General features: G+C 49.6%; 1 protein-coding gene across 1 annotated transcript; it reads left to right on the plus strand.

Moving 5' to 3' along the window:
- Positions 1-286: 286 nt before the first annotated feature.
- Positions 287-15,803, plus strand: slc27a6 (solute carrier family 27 member 6). The gene is made up of 10 exons (XM_080510017.1): positions 287-789; positions 1,766-1,993; positions 3,074-3,232; positions 6,204-6,328; positions 8,421-8,615; positions 11,945-12,035; positions 12,126-12,324; positions 12,424-12,521; positions 13,272-13,402; positions 14,275-15,803. Exons 1-10 carry the CDS (start codon positions 291-293, stop codon positions 14,449-14,451), a joined length of 1,902 nt encoding a protein of 633 aa, XP_080366143.1. The 5' UTR covers positions 287-290; the 3' UTR covers positions 14,452-15,803.
- The last annotated feature ends 2,150 nt before the right edge of the window (positions 15,804-17,953 follow it).

Consider the following 17,953-nt stretch of genomic DNA (forward strand, 5'->3'; position numbering starts at 1 on the left):
TAAGAGAGAGATAGGTTAGACAGAGAGAGAGAGAGGCTGAGAGAGAGAAATAAAGAGAGAGAGAGAGAGGTTAGAGAGAGAGAGAGAGAGAGTTTATAACCTCCTCTCTCTCTTACTTTGGAGGATTTGTCTCCAGCGGTCTGACTTGGCGTCTCTGGGCGGGTCACTGGTTTCCATGGCTTAAAGAGTGTGTGTGTGTGAGAGAGAGAGTGTGTGTGTGTGTGTGTGTGTGACAGTGTGTGTGTGTGTGTGTGAGAGAGAGAGAGAGGCTCACCTGTGCGTCAGTCAGCATGTGGGTGAGCGCGCCGGTGACCCTGGGCGTCCTGTCCGCCGCGACCCTGGGCGTCCTGTCCGCCCTGGTCCTGCAGAGACTGTGTCTCCCCTACTTCTGGACGGACGCGCGCTTCCTGCTGAAGGTGGTCCGGTCCGGCGTGCGGCTGGAGCTGCACCGGCTGACGGGCCGCGTGCGCACCGTGGTGGAGCGCTTCGCGCAGCAGGCGCGGCGCGTGCCCGACAAGCCCTTCATCGTGTTCGGCGACCGCGCGCACACGTACCGGGACGTGGAGCGGCGCAGCAACCGGCTGGCCCGCGTCCTCCTGCAGCGCGCGCGCCTGGCGAAGGGGGACTGCGCCGCGCTGCTCATGAACAACGAGCCCGACTTCGTGTGCGCCTGGTTCGGCCTCAGCAAGCTGGGCTGCCCGGTGGCCTTCCTCAACACCAACATCCGGGCCAGGGCCCTGCTGCACTGCTTCTCCTGCTGCGGGGCCAAGACCCTCATCGTGGGGGCAGGTAGGGCCCTGTATGGTACTGCCTCTGTACCTGGTACTGCCTGGCTGGTACTACCTGGTACCACCTGGTACTGCCTGGTACTACCTCTGTACCTGGTACTACCTGTCTGGTACTACCTGTGTACCTGGTACTACCTGTGTACCACCTGTCTGGTACTACCTGTGTACCTGGTACTGCCTGTGTACCTGGTACTACCTGGCTGGTACTACCTGTGTACCTGGTACTACCTGGCTGGTACTACCTCTGTACCTGGTACTGCCTGTCTGGTACTACCTGGTACCACCTGTCTGGTACTACCTGTGTACCTAGTACTACCTGTCTGGTACTACCTGTGTACCTAGTACTACCTGTCTGGTACTACCTGTGTACCTGGTACTGCCTGTCTGGTACTACCTGGCACTACCTGTCTGGTACTACCTGGCTGGTACTACCTGTGTACCACCTGTCTGGTACTACCTGGTACCACCTGTCTGGTACTACCTGTGTACCTGGTACTACCTGGCTGGTACTACCTGTGTACCTGGTACTACCTGGCTGGTACTGCCTCTGTACCTGATACTACCTGTGTACCTGATACTACCTGTGTACCACCTGTCTGGTACTACCTGTGTACCTGGTACTACCTGTCTGGTACTACCTGTGTACCTGGTACTCCCTGGCTGGTACTACCTCTGTACCTGGTACTACCCATCTGTTCCAAACACTAATCACTCTCGTCTCCTGGCAACAGATCGACTGTATAAAGTTCATCACACACACACACACACACACACACACACACACACACACACACACACACACACACACACACACACACACACATTTATTTTCTCCCAGTGTATCTGGAAGATTCATTCTGCAGGTACTAGACTATCTGACCCCCCCCCAGGGTGGAGCTTTTGGGTGGAGGATCAGGGTGGAGCTTTAGGGTGGAGGAGTGAGGATCAGGTGTGACTTCCTGTCTCTTCTGTCCCAGACCTGCTGGACTCCCTGCAGGACATCCTGCCCCACCTGCTGGAGGACAACATTCGGGTGTGGGTAATGGCGGAGCGGGCGGAGCTGACGGAGCTGACGGAGAACCCACACATCTTCACTCTGCTGGACGACATCCACACCGTGTCGGACCAGCCGGTACCGGCGGAGCTGGGGACCGTCACCTCCATCAGAGCCCCCACCCTCTACATCTTCACCTCCGGAACCACCGGTGAGCCTGGTTCTGCAGGTTCTCCTCTTTACAGACGGTCTCTGGGCCTGGTTCTGCAGGTTCTCCTCTTTACAGACGGTCTCTGGGCCTGGTTCTGCAGGTTGTCCTCTTTACAGACGGTCTCTGGGCCTGGTTCTGCAGGTTCTCCTCTTTACAGACGGTCTCTGGGCCTGGTTCTGCAGGTTCTCCTCTTTACAGACAGTCTCTGGGCCTGGTTCTGCAGGTTCTCCTCTTTACAGACGGTCTCTGGGCCTGGTTCTGCAGGTTCTCCTCTTTACAGACAGTCTCTGGGCCTGGTTCTGCAGGTTCTCCTCTTTACAGACGGTCTCTGGGCCTCTGACCTGAACTCTGGTCCAGATCAAAGCAGTGAACTCTGGTCCGGTGCCCTGGGACTGTAATGCCCGGTATAGGAGGGGGAGAACAGGGGGGTTCCAGGGTGGGTGGGGTCAGTGGAGATGGAGGTGGTCTTCTCCACCTGCTGCAGGTCCTCTGCAGTGGTGGGTGGAGAGAGAGGAGAGGAGGGGGTGGAGGACACATTGTGTCTCATGGTGTCGTCTCATGGTCTTGTCTCGTGTTGTCTCATTGTGTCTCATGGTCTTGTCTCATGGTCTTGTCTCATGGTCTTGTCTCATAGTGTTGTCTCATGGTGTCTCATGGTGTTGTCTCATGGTGTCGTCTCATGGTCTTGTCTCATGGTCTTGTCTCATGGTCTTGTCTCATGGTGTCTCATGGTGTTGTCTCATGGTGTCTCATGGTGTTGTCTCATGGTCTTGTCTCATGGTCTTGTCTCATGGTGTTGTCTCATGATGTCGTCTCATGGTCTTGTCTCATGGTCTTGTCTTGTGGTGTCTCATGGTGTTGTCTCATTGTGTCCTCTCATAGTGTCTCATGGTGTTGTCTCATTGTGTCATCTCATGGTCTTGTCTCGTGTTGTCTCATTGTGTCTCATGGTGTTGTCTCATTGTGTCCTCTCATAGTCTTGTCTCATGGTGTTGTCTCATTGTGTCCTCTCATAGTGTCTCATGGGGTTGTCCCATGGTGTCCTCTCATGGTGTCTCCTGGTGTCTCCTGGTGTCCCAGGTCTCCCTAAGGCTGCCGTCATCACCCACCTGCAGAGCCTGAAGGCAGCAGCAGGGTTCTGGGCGTTTGGAGGAGGTGAGGACGAGGTGGTCTACTGTCCCCTGCCGCTCTACCACAGCGCCGCCTCGCTCATCGGGATCGGAGGAACCGTGGAGCTCGGTGAGCCAAGACCTTTATTCAGGGTGACGGAGGACCAGCTGACCCTCCAGGTGGTAGGGTCCGGGTGGTAGGGTCCGGGTGGTAGGGTCCGGGTGGTAGGGTCCGGGTGGTAAGGTCCAGGTGGTAAGGTCCAGGTGGTAGGGTCCTAGGTGGTTGGGTCCCGGTGGTAGGGTCCGGGTGGTAGGGTCTGGGTGGTAGGGTCCCGGTGGTAGGGTCTGGGTGATAGGGTGCCGGTGGTAGGGTCCCGGTGGTAGGGTCCCGGTGGTAGGGTCCGGGTGGTAGGGTCTTGGTGGTAGGGTCCAGGTGGTAGGGTCCCGGTGGTAGGGTCCCGGTGGTAGGGTCCAGGTGGTAGGGTCCGGGTGGTAGGGTCTGGGTGGTAGGGTCTGGGTGGTAGGGTCTGGGTGGTCGGGTCTGGGTGGTAGGGTCTTGGTGGTAGGGTCCGGGTGGTAGGGTCCGGGTGGTAGGGTCTGGGTGGTAAGGTCCAGGTGGTAGGGTCCCAGGTGGTTGGGTCCCGGTGGTTGGGTCCCGGTGGTAGGGTCCCAGGTGGTAGGGTCTGGGTGGTAGGGTCTTGGTGGTAGGGTCTTGGTGATAGGGTCCAGGTGGTAGGGTCCCGGTGGTAGGGTCCGGGTGGTAGAGTCCCGGTGGTAGGGTCTTGGTGGTAGGGTCTTGGTGGTAGGGTCCAGGTGGTAGGGTCCCGGTGGTAGGGTCCAGGTGGTAGAGTCCGGGTGGTAGGGTCTTGGTGATAGGATCTTGGTGGTAGGGTCCGGGTGGTCGAGTCCCGGTGGTAGGGTTCACGTGGTAGGGTCCGGGTGGTGGGGTCCGGGTGGTAGGGTCCCAGTGGTAGGGTCCCGGTGGTAGGGTCCCAGTGGTAGGGTCCCGGTGGTAGGGTCTGGGTGGTAGGGTCCCAGTGGTAGGGTCTGGGTGGTAGGGTCTGGGTGGTAGGGTCCCGGTGGTAGGGTCCCGGTGGTAGGGTCTGGGTGGTAGGGTCCCGGTGGTAGGGTCCCGGTGGTAGGGTCCCGGTGGTAGGGTCTGGGTGGTAGGGTCCCAGTGGTAGGGTCTCGTCGTAACTTTAACCAGGAAAAGTCATGAACTCTTCCAACGAGAGGAAAACAAACTGTTGAAGAGAAAAAACCGTTTTGACTGAAAAACTCAGTCACATGATTTTGTTTGTCTCAGTGTCTGAACAGGACGGGGGAGGGGGGGGGGGAGGTGGAGGGGAGGGGGGAGGGGGGGAGGAGGGGGGGGGGGGGGCGGCCTTCACCTTCACCTTCAACTTTATAAGAATTACAGAATGAAAAGAACAACTTGTGTTTGTTTTTTCTACTTTTTATCTTTACCTTTGAACTGAACTCTCAGTTGGAACCTTCCCAACCAATCAGAGCAGGGGCTCCGTGTGTGTGTGTGTGTGTGTGTGTGTGTGTGTGTGTGTGTGTGTGTGTGTGTGTGTGTGTGTGTGTGTGTGTGTGTGTGTGTGTGTGTGTGTGTGTGTGTGTGTGTGTGTGTGTGTCCTGAACCATCTCAGTAAACGAGTTCAACTCTTCAGTTTCACTCCATCAAGCAGCTTAATGAGTCCCGCGGCAGGAAGTGGCCGACGACCAATGAGGGGCTTTATTGTTCACGATCAATCACTGACTGATGGCGACAGACGGACTGTGAAGGTGACGGGACGGGACAGCTGGGGTTCCCTGCTGGTTTGGTTCCCGTGTCTGTCCTGTGTCCCGATCGGTTACTGACCGGAGTCCCAACAAGGTCTGCAAACAAACCTGGGAGGTCAGTGTCCTGTCAGTCGTCCTGCTCAACTCGTGAGGTCTGACGTTCAGCCTACAGACCAGACCGTCTGCTACTGACCCTCTGCTACTGACCGTCTGCTACTGACCATCTGCTACTGACCCTCTGCTACTGACCCTCTGCTACTAGTGGACAAGACCATCTACTTCTGACCGTCTGCTACTGACCCTCTGGTACTACTGGACAAGACCCTCTGTGATTGACCGTCTGCTACTGACCCTCTACTACTGACCCTCTGCTACTGACCCTCTGGTACTACTGGACAAGACCCTCTGTGATTAACCGTCTGCTACTGACCCTCTGGTACTACTGGACAAGAACATCTACTACTGACCGTCGACTACTGACCGTCTGCTACTGACCATCTCCTACTGACCATCTACTACTGACCGTCTACTACTAACCGTCTGCTACTGACCATCTCCTGCTGACCATCTACTACTGACTGTCTGCTACGGACCCTCTGGTACTACTGGACAAGACCGTCTACTACTGACCCTCTCCTACTGACCATCTCCTACTGACCATCTACTACTGACCGTCTACTACTGACCGTCGACTACTAACCGTCTGCTACTGACCGTCTCCTACTGACCATCTACTACTGACCGTCTACTACTAACCGTCTGCTACTGACCATCTCCTGCTGACCATCTACTACTGACCGTCTGCTACGGACCCTCTGGTACTACTGGACAAGACCGTCTACTACTGACCGTCTACTACTGACCCTCTACTACTGACCGTCTGCTACTGACCAGACCGGTCCAGGTGATGGTGGAGGTGATGGAGTAAAAGCGGTGGAGAAGTGTCTTCTCCGTCACCTGCTCCGCGTTTTAGTGAACGAGTGTTTAGTCTCCGTTTTTGAATCACGGAGTTTGTCAGTGGAACAACTCGTCGTTCCGGGTGGAGGAGAGTGAACCTGCTGACGGAGGCCAGGCCTTCAGTCCAGCTCCACCTTCTGGATGTCTGCATCTCGACTAAAGGTTGAAAGATGTAGAACGTTCCGGTGTGGTGACGAGGTGAGCTGATCAGACGGCACGGTTGGTGCGAGGGACTCGGGCATTGGAACGTCTGTGAAGTTTGTTCGGGCGTCGGACTCGACGGGAGTTTGGTTGAAGGACGACCGTTCTCCCCTGGGGTGGCGACGGGAAGTGACGCCTCATCGGCTGCTGCCTTTCAGGTGCGACTTGTGTGCTGAAGAAGAAGTTCTCCGCCTCTCAGTTCTGGAGCGACTGCAGGAAGCACCGCGTCACCATCTTCCAGTACATCGGGGAACTTTGCAGATACCTCTGCAACCAGCCCGAGGTAACCCTCCCTTCTTCCTCGCCGCGAAGCAAGGGTGTGTGTGTGTCTCTACCGGGGATGTGTGTGTTGCTCGGGTGTCAACGGGTTCCCGACATTAGCTGAAAGCGATGACGTCGTAGCCCCGCCTCTCGACCTCTGACCTCTCCGTCACCGAACACCGACGTGACGGAGGACCTGCTTGAAGGTTGGTTCTCTCCAGTACAAGGACTTGTTTTACGCTCCGTCGTCTTCCTCTCTTGTTTCGCCGTGTTTTCCCGTCGCGGCGCCACCTAGCGGCCCGGTCGTGTACGTACCACGTCGTTTAGGGTGGTGTTGACGGTGCGCGAGGGCCAGATGAAGGGTGGAGGAAGACGGTCTGGCGGGCGAGGACAGGGACTCTGATTCACACAGTCGTCGTCCAGTTGGACTCGTTTAGTCTGAACTGTTGATTCCGTGTCAGACACAAGCTGGGCTTTGTCTGTTTGTACACACACACACGCACGCACGCACGCACACACACACACACACACACAGTGTGAGGCCCACGCCAGTCCTCCTTTGACCGCGGCCTCAAAGCGCTCTTTGTCCCCCCTGCTGGGTCGGGGGGACGGCAGGACGAGCTGATCTCATCACTGAGGACAAACTAAAGATGGAGGCTCCTCCTGCACGTACACCAACACACGTACACCAACACACGTACACCAACACACATACACACACACACGTACACTCCAACACACGTACAGACCAACACACGTACACCAACACGTACACCAACACACGTACACCAACACACGTACACACCAACACACATACACCAACACACGTACACACCAACACACGTACACCAACACACATACACCAACACACGTATACACCAACACACGTACACACCAACACACATACAGACCAACACACGTGCACACCAACACACATACACCAACACACATACACCAACACACGTATACACCAACACACGTATACACCAACACACGTATACACCAACACACGTACACCAACACACGTACACCAACACACATATACACCAACACACGTACACCAACACACGTACACCAACACACATACACTAACACACGTATACACCAACACACGTATACACCAACACACGTACACACCAACACACATACACTAACACATGTATACACTAACACACGTATACACCAACACACGTACACTAACACACGTACACACGTACGCACCAACACACGTACACCAACACACGTACACTCCAACACACGTACACCAACACACGTACACTCCAACACACGTACACTAACACACGTACACCAACACACATACACACCAACACTCGTACACACCAACACTCGTAGACACCAACACACGTACACCAACACTCGTACACACACACACTCGTACACACACACGCACGTACACACACACACGTACACCAACACAAGTACACACCAACACACGTACACACACACTATTCTAATACGTTCACATACATAAGTGTAAATAAAAAAATCTCACGATCCGATAATCGCAACCTCTGACGAAGCCCCGCCCCCTTAGTTACTGTTGCTAAGAGCTGACTGAGCGTTTGCGATGTCTGCTGTTAGCATAGAAACCACAACGCAACCGTCGCGTGACAGCTTAGCACTTAGCCACCGAGCGTACTGGCTCAGCTAACGACATTGATCAACTAGCGGCTAACGTCGGTGTTCGTCAGGTGAGCTAGGTGGCTAGCTCATGGCTGCTAGCATTGCATGGTTGATATTCGTTGATAACGTTGTTTTACTTTGAACAAGCGTCCTTGTTTCTCATTGGTTGACTTTGTGTTCGGCTCCGTCCTCACGAGACGTTCGTCCAGGTTTTGTTTTGAACTGGAATTAAGTGAAACTCGTCGTTTTATTGTTTGTTGACTCGTCGTATTGCCGCTGCGTTTATCGTTGACGCTGGTCGAATGCTATTGGTTGATTGGCGTTTTGGGAGGCGGGGCTTAGCCCAACGTCACTTCTCTGTCCAGGTTCGGTCCCTGTTTCTACTGTTCGGCAAAACCTGGTCTCACAGACTGGTGGGCCCGGGTCCTGGTCCTGGTCCTGACCCTGTGTGTGTGTTGCGCCCCCTGCAGTCGGAGCTGGACCAGGTCCACGGCGTGAGGATGGGGGTGGGGAACGGCTTGCGGCAGGACGTGTGGCGGGAGTTCCTGCGCCGCTTCGGCAACGTCAAGATGTGTGAAGTCTACGGATCCACCGAGGGAAACCTCTGCTTCCTGAACCACGTCGGCAAGATTGGCACCGTGGGCCGATCCAACTTCTTCTACCGGGTGAGGAACCGGCTGCTAGCAAGGCCACGGGGTCAACGGAGGTCAACGGAGGTCAGCCGGGTGGAGGCGGAGGTGGAGGTGGAGGCAAAGCAGATTGATTTATAGAGCACCACTCAAACACGGGGGCTTCACAGAGACATGAAAGGAAGATGTACAGGAAGAAATACATTGAAATAAGCAATGACGAGTCTTAATCTCCGTAGTCACAAAGCGTCTCGAGGCTAAAAGCAGCTCAGTGACGTCACTCAAAAAAAATTTAATCTTAGAATTCATTAACTTTTAAGATTTTTCTTAGAATTTTCCCAGACTGAGATCAAAGTAATTCTCAAAGCATCTGAAGCCCTCCTGAGGTGGAAAACAGAGACACATTGACGAGGAGATTTGCTGCAATACAAAACCCATAGCAAGCTAGGTGGAGGCTGGGTGGAGGCTGGGTGGAGGTGAAATGGCTCCTGACCGTTGTTCTAGTCTCAACCACTAATACCTGTTGAGTATACATAACCGGGGCAGGTTCACTACTTGTTGAGTTACAAAACACTGCATGGATTTAATCCTAATCTGTGACTGAGCTATTCTGAAGAGTGTCCTGCTCCTCTTTATTGTCCTCCTACTGCTCCTCCTCCTCCTCCTGCTGCTCCTCCTCCTCCAGCAGAAGATTAGAAAACAGAGTTATAGAACATACGGATGTACAGATATAAATAACAGGACTCTGGGTTCAGGAAAGTCTTTAATCCAGCAGGTCTGACCCCGTGACCTCTGGTGGAGTGGGGGTGGGGGATGGGTGGGGGGGGGAGGGGTGGGTGGGGGTGTGTGGAGGCTCTAGTCAGTCCTGCTCCATGCGTCTATATAATCTTGGGAATCCAGCGTCCTGACTAAACTCTCAGGGAGAGACGAGTTTTCAGGTCACTCAGTTCAAGCTTCTGTGTCACATGACGCTTCATTTATACATCATTTATACATCTTCATTTATACACCTTCATTTATACATCATTTATACATCTTCATTTATACATCTTCATTTATACACCTTCATTTATACATCATTTATACATCTTCATTTATACATCTTCATTTATACATCATTTATACACCTTCATTTATACACCTTCATTTATACATCTTCATTTATACATCATTTATACACCTTCATTTATACATCATTTATACATCTTCATTTATACATCTTCATTTATACATCATTTATACACCTTCATTTATACATCATTTATACATCTTCATTTATACATCTTCATTTATACATCTTCATTTATACATCATTTATACATCTTCATTTATACATCATTTATACACCTTCATTTATACATCATTTATACATCTTCATTTATACATCTTCATTTATACATCATTTATACACCTTCATTTATACATCAATTATACATCTTCATTTATACATCTTCACTTCTACATCATTTATACACCTTCATTTATACATCTTCATTTATACATCTTCATTTATACATCATTTATACATCTTCATTTATACATCTTCATTTATACATCATTTATACACCTTCATTTATACATCATTTATACATCTTCATTTATACACCTTCATTTATACATCATTTATACATCTTCATTTATACATCATTTATACATCTTCATTTATACATCATTCATTTATACATCTTCATTTATACATCTTCATTTATACATCATTTATACATCTTCATTTATACATCTTCACTTCTACATCATTTATACACCTTCATTTATACATCATTTATACATCTTCATTTATACACCTTCATTTATACATCATTTATACATCTTCATTTATACACCTTCATTTATACATCATTTATACATCTTCATTTATACATCATTTATACATCTTCATTTATACATCTTCACTTCTACATCATTTATACACCTTCATTTATACATCATTTATACATCTTCATTTATACACCTTCATTTATACATCATTTATACATCTTCATTTATACATCTTCACTTCTACATCATTTATACATCTTCATTTATACATCATTTATACATCTTCATTTATACATCTTCATTTATACATCTTCACTTCTACATCATTTATACATCTTCATTTATACATCTTCATTTATACATCTTCATTTATACATCTTCATTTATACATCTTCATTTATACATCTTCACTTCTACATCATTTATACACCTTAATTTATACATCTTCATTTATACATCTTCATTTATACATCTTCACTTCTACATCATTTATACATCTTCATTTATACATCTTCACTTCTACATCATTTATACACCTTCATTTATACATCTTCATTTATACATCTTCATTTATACATCTTCATTTATACATCTTCACTTCTACATCATTTATACATCTTCATTTATACATCTTCATTTATACATCTTCATTTATACATCTTCACTTCTACATCATTTATACACCTTCATTTATACATCTTCATTTATACATCTTCATTTATACATCTTCACTTCTACATCATTTATACACCTTCATTTATACATCTTCATTTATACATCTTCACTTCTACATCATTTATACACCTTCATTTATACATCTTCATTTATACATCTTCACTTCTACATCATTTATACACCTTCATTTATACATCTTCATTTATACATCTTCACTTCTACATCATTTATACACCTTCATTTATACATCTTCATTTATACATCTTCATTTATACATCTTCATTTATACATCTTCACTTCTACATCATTTATACATCTTCATTTATACATCTTCATTTATACATCTTCATTTATACATCTTCATTTATACACCTTCATTTATACATCTTCATTTATACATCATTTATACATCATTTATACATCTTCATTTATACATCATTTATACATCATTTATACATCATTTATACATCTTCATTTATACATCTTCATTTATACATCTTCATTTATACATCATTTATACATCTTCATTTATACATCTTCATTTATACATCTTCATTTATAAATCTTCATTTATACGTCTTCATTTAAACATCTTAATTTATACATGTTGATTTGTAATGTTCATTTATACATCATGTAACATCTTCTATACCAGTTTTGTTTTCCGTCCCCCGGGAGACGTAGAACTGAGCAAATGAAGACGAGACCAGCAGGAAGTGGAATAAATCAGTGTGTTGATCATGACCAGCGTCGCTCCTCAGCTGAACTCAAGCTGAACTTCTGGAATGTTGATCCGTCCACTTCTCTTCACTCCGAGTGGAGCTTCAATGATCCTCCAGGATCAGTCACCTGTTCTGGTTCTGGTTCTGGTTCTGGTTCTGGTTCTGGTTCTGATTCTGGTTTCTTCTGTGCAGCTCCTGTTCAAGTACGAGCTGGTGAAATATGACATGGTGAAAGACGAGCCGGTGAAAGACCAGCATGGTTTCTGCCAGCGGGTGGAGAAAGGTAAGACCGAAGCTCCGCAACAGGAAGTAGATTCTCCAACAGGAAGTGGATTCTCTCATCGTGTGACCTGTGCCGTCTCGTGTCTGGAAGGTGAGACGGGTCTGCTGCTGTCGAAGGTCAGTTTCTTCAGCCCGTTCTTCGGTTACGCCGGCAGCAAGACGCTGACGGAGAGGAAGCTGCTGAGAAACGTGTTGGTGAAGGGCGACGCCTACTTCAATACCGGAGACCTGATGGCCGAAGACCACGACGGCTTCATCTGCTTCAGGGACCGAGTGGGAGACACGTACAGGTACCGGGCGGGAGACTTGAGTCTCAGCTGGAAGCCAGAATCCGGCACCCCCCCCCCGGAGGGTTCAGGGCGTCTGAAGCTCGTCGACTCTGCTTTCAGGTGGAAAGGTGAGAACGTGGCGACCACTGAGGTGACGGAGACTTTGGGGCTGGTGGACTTCATCCAGGAAGTCAACGTGTACGGAGTGGAAGTGCCAGGTACCGCGGTCCAAACTCTCTTTACAGGTACCGGCAGGACGGTTCTGTCCGACCTGCCGTAACCCGCTGACCTGTGGAGGCCGGAGTGACCAGCAGGTGGCAGCGTCACGGCTGAACCAGCACTGAACATGACCAGAGTTTATGAAAGATTGAGAGAAAGACTCTCAGGCTTTATTTCACAGGCTTCCAGAAAGTTTCTTGTACGAGGGTACGTTAGAGCAGCTTCCTGTCCGACGGTATGAGGGTACGTTAGAGCAGCTTCCTGTCCGAGGGTATGAGGGTACGTTAGCGCAGCTTCCTGTCCGAGGGTACAAGGGTACGTTAGAGCAGCTTCCTGTCCGAGGGTATGAGGGTACGTTAGCGCAGCTTCCTGTCCGAGGGTACAAGGGTACGTTAGAGCAGCTTCCTGTCCGAGGGTATGAGGGTACGTTAGCGCAGCTTCCTGTCCGAGGGTATGAGGGTACGTTAGAGCAGCTTCCTGTCCGACGGTATGAGGGTACGTTAGAGCAGCTTCCTGTCCGAGGGTATGTTAGAACAGCTTCCTGTCCGAGGGTACGAGGGTACGTTAGAGCAACTTCCTGTACGAGGGTACGCTAGTGACCCTGTACCAACTTTTCACAGACGCGGCTAACAGGCTGCCAAATCTAATTCAAAAGCAGCTAATATTTTCCATGAAAAGCTGAAATGCCTCCGACACTGCAGGCTGGTCGTCCTCTGACCTCTGACCTCTGACCTCTGACCTGCGTTCAGGACACGAGGGCCGAGCCGGGATGGCGGCCGTGATCGTGCGACCGGGGATGGAGTTTGATGGTGAGAAGCTGTTCCAGCATGCAGTGAGAGACCTGCCAGCGTACGCTCGCCCGCTCTTCATCAGGCTGCAGGTAACGAGTCACTGACTCAACTCACTGACTCAGTACTCGACTCAGTCCTCAACTCACTGACTCAACTCACTGACTCAACTCACTGACTCAACTCACTGACTCAGTACTCGACTCAGTCCTCAACTCACTGACTCAACTCACTGACTCAACTCACTGACTCAGTACTCGACTCAGTCCTCAACTCACGGACTCAGTACTCAACTCACTGACTCAGTACTCGACTCAGTCCTCAACTCACTGACTCAACTCACTGACTCAGTACTCGACTCAGTCCTCAACTCACTGACTCAACTCACTGACTCAGTACTCAACTCACTGACTCAGTACTCAACTCACTGACTCAGTCCTCAACTCACGGACTCAGTACTCAACTCACTGACTCAGTACTCGACTCAGTACTCGACTCAGTCCTCAACTCACTGACTCAACTCACTGACTCAGTACTCGACTCAGTACTCAACTCACTGACTCAACTCACTGACTCAGTACTCGACTCAGTGACTCAGTCCTCAACTCACTGACTTGGTACTCAATTCACTGACTCAACTCACTAACTCAACTCACTGACTCAGTACTCAACTCACTGACTCAGTACTCAATTCACTGACTCAACTCACTAACTCAATTCACTGACTCAACTCACTAACTCAACTCACTGACTCAGTACTCAATTCACTGACTCAACACACTGACTCACTGACTCAACTCATTGACTCAGTACTCAACTCACTGACTCAGCTCACTGACTGCCAGAATGAAGACCAGAGTTAATCCTGAAGTTGCCTGCATAAGAAAAACTCCAGCGTCGTGGTCCAGGCCTCTGGTCTCACTCAGTCTCTCGGTTCTGGTTCCTCCTGGTTCTGGTTCCCCAGGAGACCCTGGAGATGACGAGCACCTTCAAGCAGCAGAAGTTCCATCTGGTCCAAAGCGGCTTCAACCCGTCCAGGGTCTGCGATCCGGTCTACGTGCTGGACCAGCAGCAGCAGAGCTACGTCCCGCTTTCCGAGGCGGTCTACCAGGACATCGCATCCGGACTACGGAAGCTGTAGACCCATCAGGACCAGACCTGGTCTCAGACCTGCACACCAGGTCTGGGACCAGGTCTGGGACCAGTATTGGTTGATGGATTGAGAACAGTTTGATTTGAATAATCTGAACATTTAAACAACAAAGTTCATTCATTCATTCATCGATGGCTGGATGAACAGAGTGCCGACTCGGCGAGTCTCAGGTTGAAGAATCACAGTGACTCGATGAACACGTGAATATTTGAAGTGAACATTTACACACTGAGGGTTTTTAACCCGGACGTGTGGCGTGATGGAGAAGATGTGAAGGAGTGAATCTTTAAATGTTGAGATTGTTAAAGGGTGAAAGGATGAATCACCTCCGTTACACGAAGTGCCTTAATTCCAGACGTTTTCGTCCCGCGCTGAGTTTCTGCCAACTCGGCGTTTCTCTTTCATTCATTGTCTCACCACTGCGGCGGCGGCTGGCCAGTAGAGGGAGATCAAAGCAACCGCTCTCTTTTCTGATTCGCCGTCTTGAAAGGAGAAATGTGGCTGAAAGGCTTCAAGGCTCAACCGTTATTTTTTTTAATTCACACAAACAGAAACGTGTCCAGGTTTGTTCATGTTTATTAAAACGTGTTTATTAAAACTGCCGTTTCCAGTGGAGCGACCCCAAAACACATGAACTTTCTGAAAGAGACGAGTGAAGCTTCTAGTTGTGTTTATTTAGTGTTTTAATAAAAGCGTCCACCACTAGGGGGCTCTGTGTCCACTGGGTGTTTACCAGTACAATAGTTTCCACCACTAGGGGGCTCTCTCGGTGTAAAACAGGAACGATTGTTGTGACATGGTTCATAAACACTGTATTTATGTTCACAGTCAGAATAAAGACTGAAACTGGAGAACGCTGAAGAGCCCACCTCAGAACTCTATACCGCCAGCCGCCGCTGCATGACTGTTTAGCGTCCCGCGTCATTTCCCGCCGCTGCAGTGTCCGTTAGCAATCGACCCGTAGCTCAGGTTGTCTCCGACCCTCGGACCCAAACCTCACGAGGGCGAGGAGTTTTCACGGTCCACCAGATTCCAGTTGACTCACCGAAGGTCGTTTTAGTCGGAGGAGGAGGAGACGGGAAACCACGCTGCCGACCCCACGCTAACCACGCTAACCTAGCGTCAGCGTCGTCCGGCGTACACGCCGGACGCTGCAAATCCCACGCTAACCACGCTAACCTAGCGTCAGCGTCGTCAGGCGTACACGCCGGATGCTGCAAACACGATGCTAGCCATGCTAATCAGGCAGCACCAGCTCCCGTGTGACTCTCAGGGTAACGTTTTGCACCAGCGGAACGTCGACTTGCACTGATTTTTGTGTGAAACGTTTCATGTTGTGAACTTTGTGTGAAATAATTCTCTAATAAATCTAGAACTTCAACTGTGTTTGTTGTCGTTTGCAGTCGGGGTGAATTCTGTGCTTCGGCTACTTCGCAGTTTATATCTGAAGTGAAAATAAAGGTTGTTGAAGGACAAGGTGACGTAGTGGTGGAGGACACACACCACAGAACACCACCGCTCCACCACAGAACACCACCTGTCCACGGAACACCACCGCTCCACCACAGAAAACCTACAACTTCAAAGGAAATGAACCAGAAAAGCAGAATCTGCAGTCTCTTCAGTCAAATCTGAAGAGGGAGGACATGGCGATGAGACAAGGACATACTGAGGAAGTGGGACATGGTGAAGTGGGGGGGGGGGGGGGGGGGCGGGGGGCCAGGAGGGGGGGCTTGGCCAATGTGGAGACTAAAATCCTGTGAAGAGGGACAGGACATGTTTCTCTAAACCACATTGGACATATTGAAGGATCCATCATTTCTTGGTCTTCCAGCCGGGATTCTGGACGTGAGACCCGAGAACTGAATCTAGAACAAGATCAGAACCGCCTATTGGAGCTGACGCCATACCTAGCTGACCCCTCTCTGGGGCCATATGTTCTCACCAAGTCCTTTGGGTGCCCTCTAGTGAACGGTTGGAGGAAGTGCAGGCAGTCACTGTAACGATCAGACTTGCTCTCCACAGCCTTTTCAAAAGCTCTCGATTGTGCGGTTCTGCGATGGGTCACCATCAAAAACCTCGTTTTGGCAAAGATGCTCGTTGCGGTTGTTGGATTTGTGGCGTTGCTAAAAATGTTGCTTTGATCCCCATTGCCTGAACCACAGTCCATGTCCCCCGTGATTCCATGTGACCTCTGTCCATTCTGAGCATTGGATTGAAGTCTGGGCTCAGTTGAGTGGCGGCTTGAAGTGGACAGCCGAGAACGGACAGCGAGGGTTGTTGATTCCACTTTAGGCTTCCTGTCGGTACCGCTGATCGGGAACCTTGGTTGTTTCAATGGTTCCAACGAGTCAGCATCAACACTGAGTTTGGTTTCCTTTTCTTGTTCTTTTTGCAGGTTATCGTTGCATTAGATTGATCGGTTGCAGTGGTTCTGGAGCCGGATGTGCTAAATGATGCAACTCCACTTCACCGCCCCCCCCCCCCACCCCCCCCCCCCCCCCCCCTCGCTGCTCTACCTCGGCCACACAGGTGAATATAAACCCTTCCAATCAACCCACACCGGCAACGCCCACGTGACCACCCACAAGTGACATCATCAAAAAACATAAACAAAAACATTGCCAGATACTACAAGCGAATTGTAGGGTACGGTGTAGTTTCAGAAACGGATTGTTTGGCCCATTTCCAACAGACTCGGCGCATTGTCGAAAAGTTGCACTTCCCCCTTTTCCACGAAGACGACTTGATTGAGTCAGTTGTTCTTTTTCATCATCTTTGTACTGAGGTTGTCACTGCAGTGTTTTGTGTCTGTGATTAATTGAGATAAAGGGGCAGGGTACTACTTCCTGGTGGTCCTTTTAATATTAAATGTAAAATGATTAATTGAGATAAAGGGGCAGGGTACCACTTCCTGATGGTTCTTCGTTCAGCTGCTCATCCACGCTGAGAGGAACGAAAGAAGAACAAAAACTAGATTTGCAGTGACTCTGCCTCGTATTTACTGGAGCGATGGTTCCAAACTTCAACTGGATTATTTTCATCTGAAGTTATTTTTCTCTTGTTTTGATTCAGGTGAGTTTAATAGTAATACAAACTAAAAGGCTCCAGAGGAAATGTTGTGTGTCTACCTCCTGCTGCTACAACTAGCATGGCCAGTTCATCCTCCTGCTAGCATCTCATCAGCGCTAGCTAGTGATGCTAGTTTGCCTTACCATGCTAACTGGCTAGCACATTAGCTTTACTCAGCGCACCAGTCAAGATGAAAGGGGGGGGGCGTGGCCAGGCTGGCTGTCACAGTATGACATCATTGCTTTGATCTTAATATGAAAGTGTGATATCATCCAGATGAAAGCATGATGAAAGCATGGAATGTCTGCATAGAAAGCACCTGCTGGCACACTATACACCCCGTTGATAGTGCCATTCAAAAGAGGTTTGAGAAATTGCTCAAAGGTACACTTCCAGAGACCACGATTTTAGACCAGAT

This window comes from Blennius ocellaris, assembly GCF_963422515.1.
Source record: "Blennius ocellaris genome assembly, chromosome: 15".
Lineage (NCBI taxonomy): Eukaryota > Metazoa > Chordata > Actinopteri > Blenniiformes > Blenniidae > Blennius > Blennius ocellaris.